The sequence below is a fragment of the Trichosurus vulpecula genome, chromosome 7 (genome assembly GCF_011100635.1).
Source record: "Trichosurus vulpecula isolate mTriVul1 chromosome 7, mTriVul1.pri, whole genome shotgun sequence".
In the NCBI taxonomy this organism is placed as follows: Eukaryota; Metazoa; Chordata; class Mammalia; order Diprotodontia; family Phalangeridae; genus Trichosurus; species Trichosurus vulpecula.
In genome coordinates, this window is record NC_050579.1 from 140,827,245 (window position 1) to 140,852,334 (window position 25,090).

The window sequence follows — 25,090 nt, forward strand, 5'->3', positions numbered from 1 at the left end:
ATACATCTATAACATGTCAGAATAGTTCTAATCAATTTTTTTAAAATTGAACAATGACATTAGCATTGCATATTTAGAGCCAGGGATACTATGACATGGATGCTTATCTCTATAACCACCTGGACAAGTCAATTCAAGCAAATGATTAATCAGTGAAAATAAGTATTTTTCAAACTAGGTGTTAAATTGAATTGATCATTTGAGGTCTGTGAAGCTGAATGTGACTTCAGACCCAAACAAGAAATTAACCTAACAAAGTGTCAAATATCCATAAATGAATAGGGCAAAGTTAAGACAGAGGCATTATTGCGGACATATTATAGTTTATTGTGTATTTGGACACAACCTGAAATGGACAATAAAAACAGGCACTATGATTGCCAACTGCTCTTTAAGAATGCAAAAATCATCTAAGTGCTAATCAAAATGGTCCTAGATCTTCTACAACAATTTATTTAAATTGCATATTTCAATTTTCATAGTGGAAATAAAAACAGTTTATAAAGTAGTTGGTACATTCATAATATCAGAATACCATCATTCAGTAATAAAAGCAATATTTCACAACATCTGAATGCCACTTTTTACAGCTGGAGGCATATATAAAGTGATTAACCCATGGTATATATACAGATTATTAGAATGAAATATTTTTCAGCATTCTCATTTCAAAACACAATAAATTTCACTTTTAAAAAACCACAGTAAAACAAAAATGTTACTTAATGAGTAGAAAGTGCAGTGTTTTCTGTATTTATTGTATCCAGCTTACAACTTTTATTTTCTCAGTCCTATAGAAATCATGATAACTTTGTTTTACTGTAAGAACATCTTGTATTTATAGAACTTCTTAACCCATGAAGTTAAGACTTTATAGATGCTTGAATATAATTCTCTTTGGTTGTTATAAAGGTACTGGCTTGGCTTTCTCATGGCCCTGAAAAGAAATTAGATCAGTCTTCCCTACCCTCATTCCCTTTCAGGTAAAACTATACCCAACAAGAGAAGAAAATATTAAATAAGGCAGTAACCTGTGGTCTAATTAAGGGAATACAGGTAAATATACCCCCACCCACAATTTTTTTTCTCTTCTCATATGAGATCTCATTCTGTTCCCAACACAATCCCTTTGAGAGCCTTTCTTTCCCCAAAATTCTAACATGCATAGAGTTGGTACACTGGGGTGTGGTGAGGATGGAAGAAGTATAGATAAAATTCTTTCCTCCAGTCCCCAAACACAAAAATGCCACACATGGCTCTACTTCCCATATAGGATGAAGTGAATTGGATTTCATACCAAATTATCATAGGATATGGTTACAATGGAGAAACTGGCACAAATAGATTCAGTGTCTTTACCTAAGGCCAACCACATGTAAAGATGAAACTGGATTTCGCACCTCCATTTTGCAGGCAAGTGCTTTAGAATCTGACTTAAGCAACTTTATCAAATCCTGCATTATCCAGTTTTTCAATTTTTTTGCATGGCAAGATTATTTATAATACCTGAATTGAAAGACACTAAAGTAAGTCATGTGGCTTCACTCAACAAGTGGTCATTTTCTCCCCTATGTAAATGACGAGTTTCTCTAGTTTGGAAATAATTACACAGCCAAGGAAATGAGAATTCATATCCAAAAGTCACTGAATAAAGGCCTGCATAAACATTGTTCAACGGTATTGAAAAATCAGAATGTTAAACAAATATGTAAAATTGGGAATAATTAAAGGGGAAAAGACTTCCCTTTAACTGACATAGTAATTCACAAAATAATTTACATGAATTCCCATAAATAGATCAATGAGAAATAGAACATTTTCTATTTTTTGAAAAATTTTAATGGAGAAGTAACTACTGCCTGTGCTGGAGGTCATACTGCTTGAGGCAGTCTGTATAGGATGCCTGGTCAAGATTCATAATTGCACAAATCTGGTGGGTCTTACATTTTCTATTGCAAATTATATTGCTGTCATAACTCACAAAGAAGTACTTGTAGTATGTTAAGAACTGTTTACTATCTAGAACTGCAAATTGCTTAGCTAACCCATATAAATTTTTTGGCCGCAAGTCTTCAATGCCATAAGCCTTTGTCAGGATGTACTCCAATTTCCAGCTGGGTTCTTCTTTCATGTTAGCCTCTGTGAGGTTTAAATAATACTGCCAAGTATCCTACAATTAAAAAAAAAATGCAAATCCACATTTATATCTCAGCATTCACTATGGGTTAGGGGGAGAACACTGTTATGAAATGAAAGGAAAACCAGACTTGGTTTCAAAAGATCTAGATTTGAGTCCCTGCTCTATTAATTCCAAATAACCATGGGCAAGACACTTAACCTTTCTGATCTCCACTTTCCTCATCTGTTAAGTGGTGATAATAATATTTATGCCAACTATGTTACAGAATTGGGAAGAAAGCACTTTGTAAGCCATGACATGTTACTTGAATGTGAGCTATTATTATTATACAATGAGAACACCAATTAAGAGTTGTATGAGGAGTGGAGCCAAGATGGCAGCTGGAAAGCAGAGATTTGTGTGAGCTCCCCCCCAGGTCCCTCCAAAAACCTATAAAAATGGCTCTGAACAAATTCTAGAGCTGCAGAACCCACAGAATAGCAGAGGGAAGCAGGGCTCCAGCCTAGAACAGCCTCGATGGTCACTGGGTAAGGTCTATTGCCCAGACTGGGAGCCAGGCACAACAGGCCCTAGTGCCCTGAATCAGTGACCTGTGGCAGTTACTACACTTCTCAACCCACAAACACCAAGGACAACAGAGAAAGTTAGTGGGAAAAACTGCAGAGAACAGAATGAAAGGAGTTCATGGTTCCACCACTGCCCCGTGGGCAGCAGAGGAGGTGCAGCTACAGAACTACAGCTGCAGTTGCTTCTGGCCCCAGGCCCACCTGGTAGGGAGGAATTAAGTGGAGGCAGGAGTGCAGAGCCTGCTTAAGATCTGAGTCGTAGTCCAGGTTGGGGGTTTTTGGGGGAGGAGGGCCACTGGTGCGGCAGAGCTTGCTGTGTAGAAATAGTTCTGAAAACAACAGCGCAATCCCTCAAGCTTGGGACAAAGTACTCTCTACTCTACAAGCAGTCATACCCCAATGAAAAACTCAAGGGTCAAGTAGTTGGCTGGGAACATGGCCAGGCAGTGAAAACACACTCAGATTCAGACTCAGAGTTTGGAATCTCTCTTTGGTGACAAAGAAGACCAAAACATACAGCCAGAAGAAGTCAACAAAGTCAAAGAGCCTACATCAAAAGCCTCCAAGAAAAACATGAACTGGTCTCAGGCCATGGAAGAGCTCAAAAAGGATTTGGAAAAGCAAGTTAGAGAGAAGTAGAGGAAAAATTGGGAAGAGAAATGAGAGTGATGTGAGAAAACCATGAAAAACAAGTCAATGACTTGCTAAAGGAGACCCAAAAAAATACTGAAGAAAATAACACCTTAAAAAATAGACTAACTCAAATGGCAAAAGAGCTCCAAAAAGCCAGTGAGGAGAAGAATGCCTTGAAAGGCAGAATTACCCAAATGGAAAAGGAGGTCCAAAAGACCACTGAAGAAAATACCACCTTAAAAACTAGACTGGAGCAAGTGGAAGCTAGTGACTTCATGAGAAATCAAGATATTATAAAACAGAACCAAAGGAATGAAAAAGTGGAAGACAATGTGAAATATCTCATTGGATATACTAGATACCTAGATACCTGATATACTAGAGCCAGAGGGTTAAATAGAAATTGAAAGAATCCACCAATCACCTCCTGAAAAAGATCCCAAAAAGAAAACTCCTAGGAATATTGTTGCCAAATTCCAGAGCTCCCAGATCAAGGAGAAAATACTACAAGCAGCCAGAAAGAAACAATTTGAGTATTGTGGAAACACAATCAGAATAATCCAAGATCTGGCAGCTTCGACATTAAGGGATTGAAGGGCTTGGAATACAATATTCCAAAGGTCAATGGAGCTAGGATTAAAACCAAGAATCACCTACCCAGCAAAACTGAGTATTGTGCTCCAAGGCAAAATACGGATTTTCAATAAAATAGAGGACTTTCAAGCTTTCTCAGTGAAAAGACCAGAACTGAATAGAAAATTTGACTTTCAAACACAAGAATCAAGAGAAGCACGAAAAGGTAATCAAGAAAGAGAAATCATAAGGGACTTACTAAAGTTGAACTATTTTGTTTACATTCCTACATGGAAAGATGATGTGTATAATTCATGAGACTGCAGTATTAGGGTAGTTGAAGGGAATATACATACATACATATATATATATATAGACAGAGGGCACAGGGTGAGTTGAATATGAAGTTGAATATGAATAAAAAAATCAAATTAAAGGATGAGAGAGGAATATAGAGAGAGAGGGAGAAAGGGAGAGTTAGAATGGGGTAAATTATTTCACATAAAAGTGGCAAGAAAAATCAGTTCTGTTGGGAGGGAAGAGGGGGCAGGTGAGGGGGAATGAGTGAATCTTGCTCTCATCAGATTTGACCTGAGGAGGGCATAACATACACACTCAATTGGGTATCTTACCCCACGGGAAAGAAGGAGGAAGGAGATAAAAAAGGGGGAATGATAGAAGGGAGGGCAGATAGGGGGAGGAGGTAATCAAAAGAAAACACTTTTGAAAAGGGACAAGGTCAAGGGAGAAAATTGGATAAAGGTGGATAGGAAGGAGCAAAATATAGTTAGTCTTTCACAACATGAGTATTGTGGAAAGGTTTTGCATAAAGATACACATGTGGCCTATGTTGAATTGCTTGCCTTCTTAGGGAGGGTGGGTGGGGAGGAAGAGGGGAGAGAATTTGGAACTCAAAGTTTTAAAAGCAGATGTTCAAAAAGAAATAGTTTTTGCATGCAACTGGGAAATAAGATATACAGGCAATGGGGCATAAAAATCTATCTTGCCCTACAAGAAAGTAAGGGAAAAGGGGATGGGGGGGAGTGGGGTGACAGAAGGCAGGGTTGACTGGGGAACAGGGCAATCAGAATATATGCCACCTTGGAGTGGGGGGAGGGTAGAAATGGGGAGAAAATTTGTAATACAAACTCTTGTGAAAATTAATGCTGAAAACTAAAAACATTAAATAAATAATAAAAAAAATTTTAAATTGTTTTAAAAAAGCAAAAAAAAAAAGAGTTGTGTGAATTATTGCTAGCTTGTAAGATTAAATTGGAAGTTTGTAGCTCACATCTGTAACAAAGAAAGGGGAAATCAGAAGGAACTAATTTTTTTTAATTTAAAAGAATTGCACCACTAAAAATCCTTTCTTCTCTTTTCTCCAAACAAAGATTTAAGTACCATCAAGCAAACAATAAAAAAGCATTACTTAGAGCGTAAGGTGTGCCAGGAACTCTGTGCTAGGTGCTAGAGATGCATATAAAAATAATGACAACTAGCATTTATACAATACTTAAAGGAATAATAACAAAGCATAATAAATATATCTGCTCATTGGAAAGAAATAAAACCATCCTTACAATGAGCTTTTATTCTAATGGAGGAGAAACTATATATTTATAAAGTAGTATAATTTCAAAAATTCTCTATATATTTTCCTCCTTAGTCATTGGTTTGTTTCAGCCTCCAAAATAACATTATTAGTTTTCCATTCACAGATACAGAATCTATATGGGAAAAGTGAGCTGTGGGATTGACAAACTTACTGGATGACCCAGACCAAAAAAACCCATACTTTTATTAGAAAAAGCCAGAAAATTGAGGCCAAAAACGGTTACACTGGCTGGCCCAGATTGCTAACTAGTTATTTTAATTCTCTACTTCATTTTGTGGGATAGATACTGATAGAGTCTCATACTTGAGGCTTTCTTGCATGAAAACATATTTTATCAATAGGAGTATCAGAAGACAGCCCTTCAGCACACTCAATATCATAAGGGGGAAAATGAAATTGCTACCAAATATAGCATTCAGATTCATTTAACTATCTCTATAGACATCTCCCAAGATCATTTCTCAAACACTGTTGGGAATACGCTTTCTCTATATAAAATCTTTATTTAAAGTTCTGTTTAAACATGCTTTTAAATCTTTTAGTTGAATGAATTTAGAATTTGTAAATTATATCTTTTTTTAAATTATGTTATCTCAGAAAACAAAAGTATCTAAGCCTATGATGGTTTTAAAGAGAAGAATGAATGTGAATGTTAGGTCACACAATGATACCCAGCTAAGTGACTGGGAAAATCTTGGAACAAATTGGTAAAGTGACTATGAAATTCCTTTCTGTTTATGGGTGGAGGAAGTTCTGAAGATACGGAGGCTAAAACTTATGGGGGAATTATGTCAACTTCAGGCTGAGCAAGAGAAATGATTCTGCTGAAGTACCCCTAACTGTGGCTACAACGAGTCAAACCAAGCTAAAGCCCGTAGCTCAGTTCATATATTCCCATGTTGCCTCTGATTCCAATAGAATAAAATGAGTTATAAGAAAGCATCTAATTTGGCCTCAGGAGACACTGAGTGAAAAGGAGAAAGTTTTAATAAGACAATGATTAATCACAAGAAAGAAGAATCTGTTTCTTTTACTACCTATATGATCTTAGGTGAATCCTTAACCTGAATTAGAATTTGTAAAATAAGAAAATTGGACTAGATATAGAGGTGTCAAACTCATACAGAAATTGATCCCTGAAGGTATGTATTGACTTGGGAAAAAACATCAAATTAACATTATCTCTGATATGTTGTACTTTTATTCATTTTGTTAAATATTTCCCAATTACATTTTAATCTGGTTCCAGCATCCAGAGTGATGTGGGCCCCTTATGCTAGCTCACAGGAATGTTTGATACCTCTGGACTAAATGACCTGTAAAGTACCTTCCAGTTCAAAATCTGTAATTATAAGACCCTAATTTGTCTCCTAGTCTCCTTCCTCCTCCAATCTATACTTCAAAATGGTAGCTGCCAAAATAATCTTTCTTAAGCACATTCTTGTTCCCTAGAGTGAACATCCCATTTCCCACCTCCATGCCTTTGCTCAGGCTAGGAACACTCCCTCTTCTTCCATCTCTTAAAATCCTTAGTTTCCTCAAAGGCTCAGATCAGGTGCCACTTCCTAGGAGAAACTTTTCCTGATTATTCTACTTATTAGTGCTCTTTCCCTCTTCAAATTATCTTGTACTTACTTATCTTTTTAGATATGATATCCTTCAGTAGAATATGTTTCTCAAGGGCGAGAACCATTTTCCATTTTGTCTTTGAATCCCTAATGCATAACCTAGGGTCTTGCCCAAGGAAGTGTTTAATAAGTGGACTGCCATGGCCTAGTTTTTGCAAACTAAAAATTATAAATATCACATACATAAGCAGAAAACAGAAGACACTGAAAGAGATGCTTTAATTCTAAAACATTCACACTGCATTTTTTTGCATTGTAGGGATATGCTAAAGAGACGATATGGTAGAGTCAGTAAGGGGGGCTGCCTTGCAATTAGAAAGAAGTGGGTTGAGACCCTGCCTCTGACTCATACTAGTTGTCTGATCCTAGACAAATTATTTAATCTCTCGGTGCCCTCAGCAACTCTCTAACACTATAAATTACAGATAGTTGTTGAATGAGATTCAACAACAATGGTTCATTACACCAATGAAACCACAGGCTCAGAATTTTTTAAAATCCTAATTATCCCAAAGAAACTCACAAAAACATATATTAATGTCCATATTTGAATAATGTCAACTTACCAGCAATCGATAATTATGAACATCATATTGAAACAGTCTGACTGCGGGGTTATTGGTTTGCTTTTCTTTAACATTCTTCACTGGTGTCACAGCAGGAGCCACAAACAAGGAACTGACTGGATTTCCTAGTTAAAACACATATACACAATACACATTTTATTAAACAAATGTTTTGAAAGTACATGTGGTTTATCTTGCCTTTCTTCCTTCACCTAATCCCAAAAGATACACATTAAGAATTTTATTCAAATGTCATAAAGTAGTAGACACTTTTTATTGTTTTGAATCTCTTCTTGAGGGAAAACAAATCACAATATCCTAGAGAAACATCATTTTCCTCAAGCTCCTTAATTAGCAGGAGAACACAACAAAAACAGACAATACAAATTAAATAAAGGACTTAGTTGAAAAGGGGGAATAATATTTTATTTTTCTCAAGAGAAATATCTTCAAATTTCTATTGAAAGAATATATATGGGCTGTTTTTGTTGATTGCTAATATGTATGTATTATATCTATATGTATATACCTCTATAATTTTGTAAATATGTGTGTGTGTGTGTGTGTGTGTGTGTGTGTGTGTATGACAAATTATGAGATTGGAAACCAGTACACATGTTGACTCAGTTCTCACATCCACAAAATGGAGTGGAACATATATATACATAATTAAAATGTTGAGAATCTGCATCATCATTGCATTAAGAATGGATTAATGGATTTTTGTTCTTATATATAATATGGATATGTCATATTCTGGGAATTCCCAGTACTTTAGAGTATGATTGGTCATGCAGTCTGATGATATGACTCAAGATGACCTATAAAGTTGCCATATTTTCCTTTCCTGCTCCTCTTCTAAGTTCTTCATGCCACTGCCAAGGAAAACAGCATCACCCCTTGAACTAATACAAAGCAGCAGCTGGGTGCAGAGTTGGCTTCTCAAAACAAAATTTGCCATAAAATGTTTTTATTTCCTGCTCCTTCTAGCCTAAATTAAGCAAGACCTTATTCTGTATCAAAAAAAGTTTGATTTAAGTGGAACCGGTGACAGTATCAGTAAGTATTTAAATGAAAAATTCATTGTAGATTAACCACTGATAATCAAACACTAAATATATTAAATTTTAAACAACTGATAAAAGAAGCTTTGCCCTCTAGGTTCCTTGGACTTTAAAATTAGTCAAGCAAAGAACAATGGAAATAACTACCCGCAGATTATCTCTAACTTCAAGGATAATATTTATTCTAAAACAAAATTAACTTAGCTGGAGTTTAAGAGGCTCTCTTGCTGAGGCCAATCAAGTAATGTTGAACCTATACAGCCAAGGAAAAGTACTGCATACAAGCTTAAAATCACACTATCATAACATGTTAGAGTGTATAAGATAATTTCTACTTCTAGGGTAAAACCCAAAAGGTTGCAGAAGAATGTGGGATTTGGGGATCTGAATCACTGTACCTTTCTGTATGTATAGCTTTAATTAATTTTGCAATCTTCCGTAACAAGTTAGCTGTTTAGGCAGACACTATGTGGAAGCATTGAATTGCAAACATACCATCTAACATTACCTTTTCTGTCTGAAAGGACCATAATGCTATCCCTGTGAGTGTGTCCATAAAATTGTCCTGCAATAATGTCACTGTACTTTTGGAAAATACCAATCAGTTTCTCATTGCAATAATCTCTCATAGCAGTAGTATTCCTTGCAGATGGTAGATATCCCACTGGTACATGTGCTATCACATACACCTGAAAAGAAAATACACTAAGGCATGGTAACACATTTTTAAGTTATAACCTAGATCTCTCTTATCAACCTTATATGGTAAGATCACCAACCAAGGTATTGTATTTTGTATTTAAGACACATTAAATAAGTTGCATTCATTGTAAACCATCTAATTAGAAAGTCATTTCAAATATCTAGGATCCCAGTTACTATAACCACATTTTGGAGGGGAAAAAGGAATGAGATAATAAGCCATTCCCCTGAACTTATCCTTGAATAATTATGTAAACACTATTTTAAGCTGTTTTCCCATTTGAACTACATAGATGCCTAGGTATATGGTATTACGAATTCTTCACAGGATCACAGAATCATTAAATCTAAAGCTGGGAGGGACCTCAGAGGTAATCTGGTCCAACTCATTCATTTTAGACTTAAGGAAACTGATGTACAGAGCGACCTTCCCAAGGTTTCAAAAGTGGTAAGCCTCAGAGGCAAAAATGGAACTCAGACCATCTGACTCTAGAGACAGCGTTCTTCCCTCTCTGACCTTCAGCTTGTGTGAAAGTTCTTAATGAAAATAATTTTTAAAATCAGTTTTGTGTCTACGGTCCAAAACAAGTTAAAAACCGTTATTATATATAACAGGATTGTCAGAGTTACACATGTTGCCTAAGGTAGTTACTGCCAATAAAATGAAAAATTCTAGTACTTCTTGGCTCCCAGGAATACAGAGAAACTGTGATACTTTATAGCCTCTTCCCTTCTGTGCTGCCTCCTATAGATTTTTTAAAAAATTCCTCCACTGTACATGCTTAATTAATCATTGTCATTAGCACCTGTCATTTGAGAAGGGAAAGCCCCATACTGGGAGGTAGTAAAACTCTTCCTCCAACTCATACTCTTTGTATAGGCTCACCTTTCTTTCCCTTTTATTGTTTCTGCCCCAGTTAGCACCCATTCAGACCCAGGTCTCTATGTAGTATCCTTGAGATGTGCCCAGTAGATTTGGGATCTATATCCTATCCCCAAGCTTCCCTCTCTTTTCTACCTAACCCATCGCCCAATAGCCTAATTGCTTAAGTCCCCTGATGACTACTGAGGGCTTTGGGACAGATGGTCTCTAACCTTTTCTTTATTTTGCCGAGAGTTGTTTAGCGTATTCTCCAGCCACTCAAACTGATTTGCTGGGTCAGTCTCGTTAAGAGTGACATTGTTGGGGCTGTAGTACAAGTTTGTGTTTAGACTGATGATCCTGAGGGACTGATGGCTCAGATGGGATGGAACGATCTGTGAATAAAAGCCACCTGTGAAAACAAATCCAACACACATTATAGGAAAATACATGCACACACACGTCCACAAAAAAGCAAATCTTTAGCACAGATGCAGCATCTCCAGTCTGAAAGGGACACTTGATCCCTCTATTTGTCCACCAAGCACAGTCATGGGTTGCCATTATGAGGATACAGGATAGGGATACTTACATATCATAATGGTATTCCAAATTAGACTGATTATTTTTGTCTCTAAAATGAATTAAGTAGAACTCTCAAGACTAAAAGGAACAGATCAGGTGCTAACCTGCATTGGTAGATGGTGTTTCCTCACTGGGAGCTCACCAGGCCAATGAAATCACAGATCCAGTCCAAATTTTGAAATTACTAAATTCTGGTTTGGGCTCTGGGTTTAACAATAAAAGTTTGCGTTTATATAGTGCTTTAAGGTTTACAAAATGCTTTACAATATTTTCGCATTTTATCCTCAAACCCTGGAAGATAGGCATTATTTTAATCCACATTTTACAGTTGTAAAAACTGTATTTGAGTTTGACACCACCAGTCTCAGTAATAGGTGATGAGGGCCTGAGATAAGATGGTAGCTGTGTGAGTAGACAGAAGGAATCACTATTGAGGGATGTTGTAAAGATAAAAACAGCAAGATTTGGCAAATGATTAGATATGTTGGTGATGGTGAGTGAAGGGTCCAAGATAAAGCTAAAATAAAACCAGGGTAATTAAAAAGCTGATGATAACCTCAAAAAATATAAAAGTATGGAGGTAGAGCTGGTTTGAGGGAAAAGATAAGTAGTTCTATTTAGGGCCTGTTGAATTTGAGATGGTTCTTCAATATCCAATTTGAAATGTCCACTAAGCTGTTGGTAATGAAAGACTGAGGTTCAAGAGAGAGCCTGGGGAAAGATAGAGGTTTTGAGTCATTTGCATAAAGATAAATAAATTCGAAAAAGCTTCTGAGGTAACTAAGAGAAAATAGAGCAAAAAGGACTCAGAACACAGCCTAAGGGGAAACCCACAGTTAAGAAGTATGAAATGAATGATCAGCCAGCAAAGGAAGCTAAAAAAGAGCAGTCAGATAAGTAAAGAAATGATGATAGTGTCACAAAAACTCAGGAAGGCGAGGATGGAGGAGACTCAGGCATGATTGAAGACAATAGAGAAGGAACTAATAAATAGGAAGTAGAGAGAAAGTAGAGAGAAAGAAGACCATTAAATGAGCAATCATCCGGACAAGGAGAAAGACCACCTTTTCATCAGGGACATGAAGAAAGGACAGATTAGAGGATGTTGAAGAATTAATTTTAGAGGAAAGAGAGATATAATGGGAAATGGGAAAGATATAAAATAGAAGGTATTATGGAATAGGAGGAGTAGAATATTAAAAAGAAACTCTCCCATGATGGAAATTGTGATAGTTTATTTATCCCCATCCTTCTCTTCTTCCTCCTCCCTCCCTCCTTCCTATTTTCATCTTATAGCATTATAAGATTTAGAGGTGAAATAGACTTTTGAGCCAATCTACTCCAGCCTCTTCATTTTATAGATGAAGAAACAGTCTCCAAGAGATTGTGACTAGCCAAAATTCACAAAGAACCCAGATGAGATCCAAACCCAGTTTTCTAACTCCAAATTCAGTGCTCTCTCCACTACACCAATGGATATAATCAGTGTAACCACAGGATTATTTTTTATTTTTTGCTACAGGAGTAATTGAAGTGAAGAAAAATGAGTATGAACATTCTACTGAAATTTATTTTTGAAAAGCTGACTTCCATGACCTCATGGGACTCTAATCACCTTCACCGAGTGTGGGATGGAAAATATTGAGCACAAATGATTTATGCTCTACCACCCTACCATCAGACAGAACCCCATACATCTAAGCAAATGATACAGAAATGTGACTCTACCCTGGTTATGGGCAGCTAGGTGATATAGAGGATAAAGTGCCAGTCCTGGAGTCAAGAAGACTCATTTTTGTGAGTTCAAATTTTGCCTAAAAATGGACATGATAAAAGGCAAAAATGGTAGAGATTTAACAGAAGCAGAAGAGATTAAGAAGATGTAGCAAGGCTACGCAAAAGAACCATATCATAAAGAATTTAATATCCCTGATAACCAGAATGGTACGGTTACTGATCTAGAGCCAGACATCCTGAAAAATAAAGTCAAGTGAGTCTTTGGAAGCACTGCTAACAATGAGGCTAGTAGTGGTGATGGAATCCCAGGTGAGCTATTTAAAATCCTAAAAGATGATGCTGTTACAGTGTTTTACTCAATATGCCAACAAATTTGAAAAATACGACAGCGTCCACTGGATTAGAAAAGATCAGTTTACATTCCAATCTGAAAGAAAGAAAATGCCAAGGAATGTTCAAATTACCAAACAACTGTGCTCATTTCTCACACAAGCCAAGATTATGCTTAAGATTCTGCAAGCTAGGTTTCAGCAATATATGAACCGAGAACTATCAAAAGAACAAGCTGGTTTTTGAAGAGGCAAAGGAATTAGAGATCAAATTGCTGACATTTGCTGGATTATGGAGAAAGTAAGGGAATTCCAGAAAAACATCAGCTTCATTGACTACATTAAAGCCTTTGACTAGATGGGTCACAACAAAATGTAGCAAGTCCTCAAAGAGATGGGAGTACCAGAATATCTTACTTTTCTCCTGAGGAACATGTATGTAGGCCAAGAAGTAACAGTTAGAACTGAAGATGGAACAACCAATTGGTTTAAGATTGGAAAAAGAGTACAGTAAGGCTGTATATTGTCACCTTATTTATTTAACTTATATGAAGAGTACATCATGCAAAATGCCAGACTGGATGAATCAAAAGCTATAATTAAGGTTGCTGGGAGAAATATCAACAATCTCAGATATGCAGACAGTACCGCTCTGATGGCAGAAAGTGAAGAGACATTAAGAATCCTCTTGATGAGGGCGAAAGAGAAGAGTCTAAAAGCTGGCCTGAAGCTTAACATTCAAAAAACTAAGAGTGGGCAACTGGTCCCATCACTTCCTCACAAATAGAGAGCAAAGAAATAGAAGCAATGTCAGATTTTACATTTTTGTACTCAAAGATCACTGCAGATGGTGACTGTAGCCTTGAAATTAAAAGATGATTGCTCCTTGGAATGAAACTATGGTAAATTTGGACAGCACACTAAAAAGCAAAAACTTTATCTTGCAAACTAAAGGTCTATATAGTCAAAGCTATGGATTTTCCAGTGGCAACGTATAGATGTCAGAGTTGGACTAAAGGAAAGTTGAGCATCACAGAATTGACATTTCTAAATTGTGGACTCTTTTGAGAGTCCCTTGAGCAACAAGGAGATCAAATCGGTCAATATTTAAAGAAATTAATTCGGGCTATTCATTGCAAGGTCAAATATTGAAGCTGAAGTTTAAACACTTTGGCCACATAATGACAAGTCAGAACTCACTAGAAAAGACCCTGGTGTTCGGAAAAATTGAAGGAAAAAGGAAAAAAAAAAAGGACAGCAAAGGATGAGATAAACAGAAACAATGAACATGAACTTAGACTTTGACGGATAGTGGAGGGCAGAGGAGCCTGATGGGCCATGGTCCATGGGGTCACGAAGGGTCAAACATGACTGAATGACTGAAGAAGAACAGCAACAACATTAAACCATTGTTATAAATGTTGGAGGCATGGCTCTAAGGCCAGAATCCCCTTAGTTCAGGTTCAATGCTGGGATAAAATGAGGCACTTGAAAGTCACTGAACATTTAACAAAGGAAGTTTACTCTGCCCTAAAACAGCAAGAATATGCAACAGGAATACTGTAACACTTAGGTTATCTGTACACAACTCCCTCATCTCCATCTGGAAATGCATATGGTGGTAGGTAGTCAGGGTATAGTGATTCTTATGGTCTTTGGCACCCTCCACGTCTGAGAGGTGCAGATTACATGTGGCTGGAAATTTTCATATTCCTAGATAACCAGGAAGCCGGGTCAGGGAAGCTAAGGCCAATCAGGTCCAGGGGCAGCTTTGTTTTCTTTGAGCTAAGGCCTCCCCAAATGTTGTGGGTGGGAGGAAAGATGTATCAGAGAAATTCTGGTCCTATTTGTTTGTTTGGTCATTTTTCAATTGCATCCGATTCTTCGTGACCCTTTTGGGGGTTTTCTCAGTGAAGGTATGGAGGGGTTTGCCATTTCCTTCTCCAACTCCTGTTACAGATGAGGAAACTAAGGCAAACAGGGTTAAATAACTTGCCCAGGGTCACACAACTACTAAATCTGAGGCTGGATTTGAATTTAGGTCTTCCTGACTTCAGGCCCAGTGCTCTGTCCACTGCACAACCTAGCTGCCCACTGGTCCAATTACAACATACCATGTAACTCAAAAGTTGGCTATATAACACTTGTCTGAAACTAGATAATTGCTTTGTTTAACAGCTGGATAAAAAAGACCCAAACTTGACCACTGTAGGTTTTGCTTTTTTAAAACCTAGCCTAACAGTGAACAGATGACGACAAGGTAGTAGGGGATGGGAGGGTGAGAAAAGCCACACTGGAGTAGAGAAGTAGTATGGTGCAGGGCAAAGAACACTGGCTCTGGAGACAGAGGACCTGGGCTCATGTGCTTTGTTATTTGCTGACTGTGTGAGATCTTGGACAAGTCAATTCATTTTGGGGGGCCATAGTTTCCTCTGAATTCACTTCCTGATCTAAATCTTATGAACCTATAAATGCAAAGAATAATCAAGCAACATTGGTCTAGCAGTATTTCTGGGCAGTCTTTGAGGTTGTTTTTGGCAGACTTGAGCCTAAAAATCAGAGAACAGAATTAATATTTTTTCATGTATATACATATTTCACATATATATACACACATAGAGACATATACACACATATATATATAATTTATCATTTTATCTTCACAGCAATTCTGTGATGTAGGTGTCTATTAATTATCATTTTAGAGATGAAAAAATTCTGGCTGAGAAAGAATAAGTGACTTGCCTAGGGTCACTCAACTACCAGGTGTTAGAGGAAAGGTTTAAATTCAGTTGTGCCTCGCTCAAGTCCTGCTCTATGACTATAGCAAGCTGCCTCTTCCTTCACACTCCCCCCACAATCTGTTGTCAAAGCTGCAGTCTTTACCTTCACATTGCTCCTATCTCCCTTTTCTGTACTCATACAACCACCACTCTTACTTAGACTATTACAATAGTCTTCTAATTGGTTTCCCTTCATCAAATTCCTCCCTACTCCAATCCAATCTCCACTCAGCTGCCAAAGTGATTTTCTTAAAGCATAGGTCTGACAATGTCATCCCTCTACTCAATAAAATTCAGCGGCTCCCTATAACTTCCAGGATCAAATATAAATTTAGGTTTGACGTTGAAAACCCTTCACAAGCTGACCTCTTTCTATCTTTCTAGTTTTGCTTTTACATTTTACTCCCCTCCACACATCCAATGTACTACAGTGGCCTTTTTTGCTGTTGAATCGTTTCGGCTGTGTCCAACTCTTTGTGACCCCATGTGGGGCTTTCTTCTCAAAGACACTGGATTGGTTTGCCATTTCCTTCTCCAGCTCATTCTACAAATGAGGAAACTGAGGCAAACAGGGGTAAGTGACTTGCCCAACATCATACAGCTAACGTCTAAGGTCATATTTGAACTCACAACAATGAGTTTTCATGACTCTAGGCCCAAAACTCAATCCACTATGCCACCTAGCTGTCTCATAGTGCCTTGCTACTCCTCAAACAGAGCATTCCATCTCTCAACTCCCTGGACAAGTCCTGATGGTTCCTCATTCATGTTTAAAAGGCTTTCCCCCGAGGCAGCTAGGTGGTGCAGTGAGTAGAGCACTGGCCCTGGAGTCAGGAGTACCTGAGTTCAAATTTGACCTCAGACACTTGACACATTTACTAGCTGTGTGACCTTGGGAAGTCACTTAACCCCAATTGCCCTGCCTTCCCCCCTGCAAAAAAAAAAATACCAAAAAAAAGGCTTTCCCTCCTTGTCTCAGATTCCTAGCTTCCCTGACTTCTTTTAAGACCCAAGTCATGACATCCTACCTTCTGTAGGAGGCTTTTCTTGGCCTTCCATCCGAAGTCTCTTCCCTCTAAGACTACCCTTCCATCTACACTTTATATATCTTGTATGTACATAGTTAACTGCATGGTGTTTCCCCTGTTAGAAAGTGAGCTCCTACAGAAAAGGGACTTTGTTTTTTCCCTCATTTTATCCCCTTAATTTAGCACAGTGCCTGACACAAAGTACTTTGAAATATATGCTTGTTGACTGACCTCCAGCAGTCCTCAATTTAACGTTTCCTTAAGGACATTATTTAATCATCACTTTGCCTGCATTTGAAATTTCTGTAAGTTCTTCTCTCTCCAGGGGTTGTTGTTAGGTTAAAGAGTTCATCTAGGTTTTTTCCGTGTTTAGTCAGTGTGCCATTTGAATAGAGCCAAATCGACCAGATTAAAGGAAGGTTTCTACCTAATAACCTACTTTTTAGGGCATCTATCAGATTGGGCATTATGCTATACCATCTATGTGTTTATACTCTTCCTTATAGGCATAGTGATATACTACCTGTATTCTCATTTTCAAAAATGTAACATCTCACCATTCCATCCTACAGTGGAAAAGTTCAGTCATTTAAATTTTACATGGTGGTTAGTCTTGCAAAGTAGTGGCTAATTGGTTAAACTTGGCACTTGCACATGTTCACACTTTTTAATTGACTTGGCTACTGTACTGGATTCAGAGCTATTTTTTTATTCATATTCAAATCCATATGTCAACTTTTGTTTCATGTGTCACATGCTAATTTTTTTCCAGACAGTCATAAATTCAGGAAGGGAGGGAAGAATGCAGGGGACAGAACTACCTACAAGATAAACTGGTTTATAGCAGCTGTACCATTCCAGTAAAACAGGGTACTAGAGCCCTCTGGGACTGGTATGGCACACCCAATCAAATGCGATTAATTAAGGACCAAGTCTAAACCACATGTTTTCAAAGCATGGAAAAAAGGCATCTATAGCTCTTGAAATTTACCTGTCCTCAAAGTATGGATGGCTTCCTCAGTTAACCATGGTTTCCAGAAGTTCGCTACAGCTTCATATACTTTGCTAGTCGATATAGGCAGTTGGTCCTGACCAAATATAACAACATAAGGCACAATTTAAATTTTGAGTAAGGTACATGGATGAAAAAGAATGATGGTAGTACTATTTTAAAAATAAATGACCTAAATATAATGATCATGTTCTTATGATCATAGGAATACCAAATCTTCTGAAAATTTAATATAATTACAGATGCTAATTTGATTCCCTTGGTTCCTGTGATTTACCCACAACACATCTCCTTTCACAATTTACTGTAGCATGTTCTTTATCTGAGGCAGTGTGGATAGAGTGAATAGAGTGCTGGACTTGAAGTCAGGAAGACCTGAGTTCAATGTTACTTCTTGATACATATTAACTGTGGGATGCAGAGCAAGCCATGTATCTTCCACATGCCCCAAGATCAAAAAATCTAGAACTAGAAGGGAACAACCTAGTCCAAACCTCTCATTGTGCAGATGAGGAAACTGAGACTCAGGAAAACTAAATGACCTGCCCAAGATCATGCAGGTAGCAAGCATCAGATATAAGGTTTGAACTGAAGTGGGTCCTCTAACCCTATAGTCAGTGCTCCTTCCACTGTCGCATTGCCCCAGATGAACATTCTAGAATAAATTTTTCTAGGTCTTATCTACAAAGTTTTGGACAGACTGTGAAGGATCTTTATTGGGAGAGGAAATTCTCATACTTGGAGTTCCCATTGTCAAAGAAATCACAGACTCTCGTGTATTCATCTGTAAAATGGGGATAATGGCACCTACGGCTCAGGGTTACTGTGAGGGCCAAATGAAATAACTGCAAAGTACTAAGCTCAGTGCTTGGCATACAGTAAGTACTACTTAAATGTTAGTTATTATCATTATCTTTATTATTATTCTTATTCCAACATTGTCTCTTCATCCGAAGACTCTTTTACATCTGTTTTCATTTTGTCTTTCAACATGGCTGGAGCTTCTCAAAGAATTCATGACAAATGCAATTTATTACTTTTATACTCATGAAGAAAACATAATAAATAATTAAAAAACACAACACCTTAATTTTAAAGAATAGAGATGTAAATTGAAACCCTACAGACACTTTCAGAAACCAAAAATCACTATAATATATTAACATTTTGTGACATTATGCTTAAAAATCAAAATGTTTCCCCATGACTGCCCACCCATATATTAGTGATAGAAACTCTTCCAAGATATAGATCCACATGCCAAAACCAATGCAACATCCTAGTTACTGCCCGATATGACCCAAGACATTAGTTCAAGATGATTTTTCCTAATTGTCAAATATATGATGGCTACTTGTGTGTATTCAGGTTAAGTAATAAGCAAGCAGCTTGTTCTAAATGGAACTAATCACCCCATTTTGTTTTGTTCTCTATCAGAGGTCAGAGTCACTTGACAAAATCTTACATTATGACATGTCAAACAGGACTTCAATAACAATCCACAATATAAGAACCCCAAACCATCCTTGGTTAGGGCCTTATTTACTACAATGGAGATTCCAGGATGCTAGGTCAAAAAATATTACAGTATTTAGAATTACCAAGTCATAGAATTTTTTAGAGATGGATGGGAACTTAGATATCATATAATCAACCCTCTCATTTTATAGAGAAGGGAATAAAGACTTGCTACAATAAAGAGGGCTGCAACCAGAATGAAGATCTCCTCTACCATGTTCCATCCATCCACCACATTGCTTTCTGGGTGAGTAACATTCATAGCCAAGAAAAAAGGAAGGGCACTGGGCTCAACCAGCTTTACTAGTACAGGGGTGTGGGAAAACCCTAAAGATTAATTAGGGACCCTGACCCAGGCTGCTTCCTTGGATGAGAGCAAAAAGGAATCTCAAAGGCTGCCAAGCAAATACTTACCTCTTCTGTTATAATGGGTGGAGATGTGAATATGTGCATGTCTGTTTGTGTATCTATGGTAAATATTTATATGCCTTCATTAGACATTTTGTTTCTAATTCAATAGCATCTTTCTCAGTCATCATTGCCTAATATCTGCTATAATTATTTACAGATAACTCTGGAAGAAGTTGTCTCTGTGCTTGATGGCGCAATTTTTATTTCTGTTAGTGATAGGAGGACAAAAATCATTTTAATAATATTACCAAATGAGGGAGGACTCTATGAATATGGAACATTGCACATATCATCAAAAAAAGTGATATATTGTTTATATTTATTGTTTTTCTTGTCTTTCCTATTTTCTCCTATATGGGAGGAGAGGTATACTCAGAAACAAAGATAACATAAAAACATGAGATAAATAAAAATTGAATGTTTTTTAAAAATTAAATTAACGTGAACAATTCAGAAAAGCATACAAAGACTTCTAAGAACTAATGCAGAGCGTAAGAAGAAGCAAGAAAGCAGTAAGCAAAAATGACTACAAGAATGTGAATTGAAAGAAATACAACCACACACCCAAAAACATACACATTGCATACACTGACAGACATGATTGATATGCTAATCAGTTTTGAACCGGTTTTTCCTTTTCTTTTTTTTTTAATTCTTTGTTATGAGGGCTAGCTTATAGAGTAGGAAAACCTGTTTATGTTTGCTAATTAAGGCGATGTAAAAACAAAAGATAACAATGTTTTTTAAATAGCATTTCCGATTTCTCAAACTGAGGAATTAAAGCTCTTTTACTAAAAGGATTCATGAGCTGAGAGAAAACATGGGGTTTTATATGGTAAGGTAAATGAAGCTTATCAGATTTAGGATGGTTATAGTCAGTCTATCCAAGCTTTATTGAACATTGGTATGTCACCCCATTCTTCAAAATCCTCTCTCCTACTTCAGTTTCAGACACAATATAATGTTGCTTCTCTTCTTAGTAGAATAAGTGTTATGTCTCAGTCTGTTTCCATGACTCTACACAATCCTGAGTCTTTATGCTGTGTGCTTCTTAAGGTTTTGTGTAGGGATCTTCTTTGATTCCCTTGGCAAATTTCATTTATTCCTATAGCTTTATCTCCTACCTCTATGCTTATGACTAGAAAATTTTTATCTCTAGCATTAACTTCTTTTCTGAGCTTCAGATTCACATGAGCTCCAGATTCTTTAGAATATCTCTACCTGTATATTCACTGTCTGTGTCCCATGCCAAGAACTCTGTCTCTCCTCACATCTTCCTCCTTCCTTCTTTCAAATCTTAGTTGAAGTCCCACCTTCTACAAGAAACCTTTCCTGGATCTCCATAATCTTAGTGCCTTTTCTCTGAAATTCTCTCAAAATGATTCTGTCTGTATCTTACTTGTACAGCTATTTTGCACTTTCCCCCATTTTGCAGTCACTTTGCATTTCTCCCATTAGACTGTGAGCTTCTTAAATGTTAGTTATTATTATTATCTTTATTATTATTATTATTCCAACATTATCTCTTCATCTGAAGACTCTTTTACATCTGTTTTCATTTTATCTTTCAACATGGCTGGAGCTTCTCAAAGAATTAATGACAAATGCAATTTATTACTTTTATATTCATGGAGAAAACAGAATAAATAATTAAAAAACACAACACCTTAATTTTAAAGAATAGAGATGCCTTTCCTTGTATTCTCTGGTACTTAATAAATACTTGTTGATTTGACTTAACTATCAAGTAGCATGCAATATGCACTACTTTAAACAAAATGTTATTAGAAGTTAGCATTATTAATGAGCATTGACTCTAATCAGAAGAGACAAAGATGCCTTATATAAACAAGTACACGTTTTCAAAGAAATTGGTCAAAATGTGTTCTTTGACACTGATTAATGCCCATATCACATTTAATCACAAACAAAAAATATGCTGGATTTAACATGCATCTTTGGACATTGTCTATTGCTTTAACTTAAACAATCATCTACTTTTGCTGACCCAGAGTTCCCCCAACATTCTTCATAGCACTAAATCTTAGTATCTACAGGTCATCTGAAACTTAAATTTTATTCTAGAATTCAGGAGTAGTTCTAAACATATATTGCAGCAGCCTATTTAGTCACACTTATTTTAATGTGTAGCAATAGGGAGCTATATTCAATAGAATAACTGGAATCCTTGGATAATTCCCAAATGTAATTTTGACCAGGAGTTCAAATTCACTGCCAACCTTAATGACAAGGTGAAAACTTAAAAGTTTAGATTTATAACCTTTCCTTCCTCTTCCTCCACCCTGCCCCCCCATAGAAGCAATAAAAAATAAATAACATGACTCAAAAGAGGGGAATTGGATGATGAGAGTAAAAGTAACAAGAGGCTGTGGTAATCCCTAAAATAGAACATCAATCCCTGAAGAATCAAGAAACTGACTCTACATTTTTTTTGGTTTTTTTGGAGGGGGGAAGGCAGGGCAATTGGGGTTAAGTGACTTGCCCAAGGTCACACAGCTAGTAAGTGTGTCAAGTGTCTGACGCTGGATTTGAACTCAGGTCCTCCTGACTCCAGGGCTGGTGCTATACTCATTGCACCACTTAGCTGCCCCAGACTCAACATCTTTACGCAAAGCAATAGCTCATTTATTTTTGTTTACCCCATCCCTACCCCCTTTCCCATCAAATAGTCAATAATAGATCCTAACAGCTCTACCTTTATCCCCTAAAAATCTCAATTATTTTAAGGCTTCTGGAAGATGAAGTTACCTGAGGCCAGTAGTCATGATTGCCCAAAGCAGGGAAAACCTGTAAATTGGGAAAGAGGCTTTGGATGGTGGTTGTCATATTGCCAATGACGTTTATTACTACATCCGTGGAGAGTTCCTTTACTGGAACATGAGGAGGGCTATCCCTGAAGAGAAGATAGTGTTCATTAATTAATAAAACAGATGGCAATTAAAGGGAAACGGAGTTTTATAAGAAGCTTTGCCAATCACCCTAGATATACAATGTTTACAAATCATGACATGTAAAATTGCTGCAAATAGTATTCCAAAATGTATTGGTATCACCCATATTTTTCACTACTTCACTAGCACACTCAAGAGTTCTTTTTGACCATCTTTCTCCTCCACATTAAGTTTCCTCATCTATAAAATGGGAATAATAGTAGTGGCATCTATTTCACAGGGTTTTTGTAAAGATTAAATGAAATAATGTATGTGATATACTTTGCTAATCTTAAAGCAGTATAGAAAGTGATTAGTTGTTGTTAGGGATCTGGGAAACAGAAACCAAGGGAAAACATTTAAATGTGAAAAACAAACAGGCATATGGGAGGGGCATGGGGTAAAATATGTAAAGTCATGGACTTACAAGGACCAGCTGAAGAAGAAAGAGAAAAGACCTAGGGGAGAAATAATAGCTTTCATCATACACTTGAAAGGCTGTCACGTACAAGAGGGACGGGCTTTGTTTTGATTACTTCCAAAGGGTATAACTAAGCAATCGAAAGTTAGAAGTGGCAAATAAGAAGATACAGACTTGTAAAAGTTCCTAAAAACTAGTGAAATGGATCACCTTAGTAGCCAATTGAACTGGCTTATCTTTGAGTAAACAATGGATGAACACTTTTGGGGTATGTTGCAGAGGACAATCCTATTCAGGTCCAGGTCAGTCTAGGTAACGTCTGAGAGCCTTTCCAACTCTGGGATCCTAAGAACATGAAAACTTCTGATTTCTGGTTTTTTTAGGGACTAGACACATAGGCGGTACACTCATGACAAGAGTAATATAGAAAGACTATAAAAGAAAAAATTTTTAAAACATGTATTTCATGACTTCTGATAAGAACAATGACAAAGTATATTCAATACTTTCTGTAAGACACATTTTTCAAAAGCATTCTATTTGTGAAATTTTTAATGTTTAACAATCATTTTAATTATAAGAAAGTCTATATTAAATCAACTCCTCTTACATGAGTGGCTTCTTTAATATCTCTTATCATTTCTAAAAAAAAAAATCTTAATTTTATCTGGTGTTATAGAACCAAATGAATATAAAGCACTTGAGGAAATATGTTCTATATAACCTCTTCATAAGTCATTTGCTACTCTATTGAGGTTTTTCACAAAATAGACACCACATAAATTCTTACTGCTATTGGCTTGATCACTTACCCAGTCCATATCATGAAAGATGCTTGTTGTCCAGAACTCTTAATGAAATTAAATGCTGATAAAATGAGCTGGTATGGAGAGTCACATAGAAAATCTCCAAAAGGACCAGGGTTGGAGGCATTTGCCCCCTTGGATGATGAGCATACTTTTGTACGGTCCTCAGTGATATGGTACGTAGGGTCCAGATGTAAGTCAGTCACATGCCAAAACTGTCCTATGGATTGAAAGGAAATTTTGTTGAAACTTCTGCTTCTAAGCTCAATTTTACACAATTTTACAAGAAACTGGAAGCAGTTCTCCACATGATGACAGGGGAAATTTTGAGTCAATGATATGCTCTTGTGCCCTACAGTTAAATGCAATTTTTCCAAGTGAGTAGATAAGGAAACAGGACAGTTGGAAAACTTGACTCACTGGACTCATGAACTTGAGCCACAGTTGATGGGCTCAGAGACAGTGTGAACACGTAAGAGCTAATTTGCAAAATGAAATATATGGAGACACCCTTGTGGGGGGATAGTAATACTACTTTGTTTCCTTGAAGGATTTATGACTTTAGAATTATTTTCCAGGTATGACTATTTGCATTTTTCCAGATAGAAAAACTCATATGGAAAGGTAATATGATTTGCCCAGTGTCATATGCTGAGTTAATGGTAGAGTCTGGACTGAATACTTTTTCTCCCACTTTCTCATCTGAAGCCAAAGAGTGAATACAATTTTTGAAGCAGAAGCTTTTAGCCTAAGTGTAGGAATTTCCATTTAAGATTTTTGAAAACTACCTAATGGTTGCCCATTATCTAGGCTTTTCTTTTTTACTTAGCAAGGGAAACAGTTATAGATAGTCCAATGCTGCTTCAATGGAGCAATGGAGCAGCTGAGAACTGGTGCAGGATGCTTTCACTGACCAACATTTGATACTATTACTGCCTGGGAATTATCCTAAGGGTCAAAGGCATTACATTTAGGGATGTGGCAAGTGACTCCACTCAGGATAGCCACATCCAATTGTATGAAACAACAGTTTCAAGTGTATTAGGGTATAATGCATACCTACAGAGACTTGAATAGTCAGACACTTGTCAAAATATCATGTTATTACTGCTACTCTAAACACTGTTATTTCCAGATCTTAACATAGGGCTTGGCATGCA

The 25,090-nt window shown here is 36.9% G+C and overlaps 1 protein-coding gene across 1 annotated transcript in view; it reads right to left on the reverse strand.

Moving 5' to 3' along the window:
- Window positions 1-303: 303 nt before the first annotated feature.
- SMPDL3A (sphingomyelin phosphodiesterase acid like 3A) overlaps window positions 304-25,090 on the reverse strand; it is a 34,533-nt gene continuing 9,746 nt past the window's right edge. The window contains exons 2-8 of the mRNA XM_036767588.1: window positions 23,937-24,150; window positions 22,522-22,666; window positions 17,803-17,899; window positions 10,583-10,761; window positions 9,294-9,474; window positions 7,722-7,846; window positions 304-2,170 (exon numbers count right to left, since the gene is read on the reverse strand). Coding sequence (XP_036623483.1) covers window positions 1,853-2,170; window positions 7,722-7,846; window positions 9,294-9,474; window positions 10,583-10,761; window positions 17,803-17,899; window positions 22,522-22,666; window positions 23,937-24,150 — 1,259 coding nt within the window. The 3' untranslated portion in view covers window positions 304-1,852. The remainder of the gene's footprint in view (window positions 2,171-7,721; window positions 7,847-9,293; window positions 9,475-10,582; window positions 10,762-17,802; window positions 17,900-22,521; window positions 22,667-23,936; window positions 24,151-25,090) is intronic.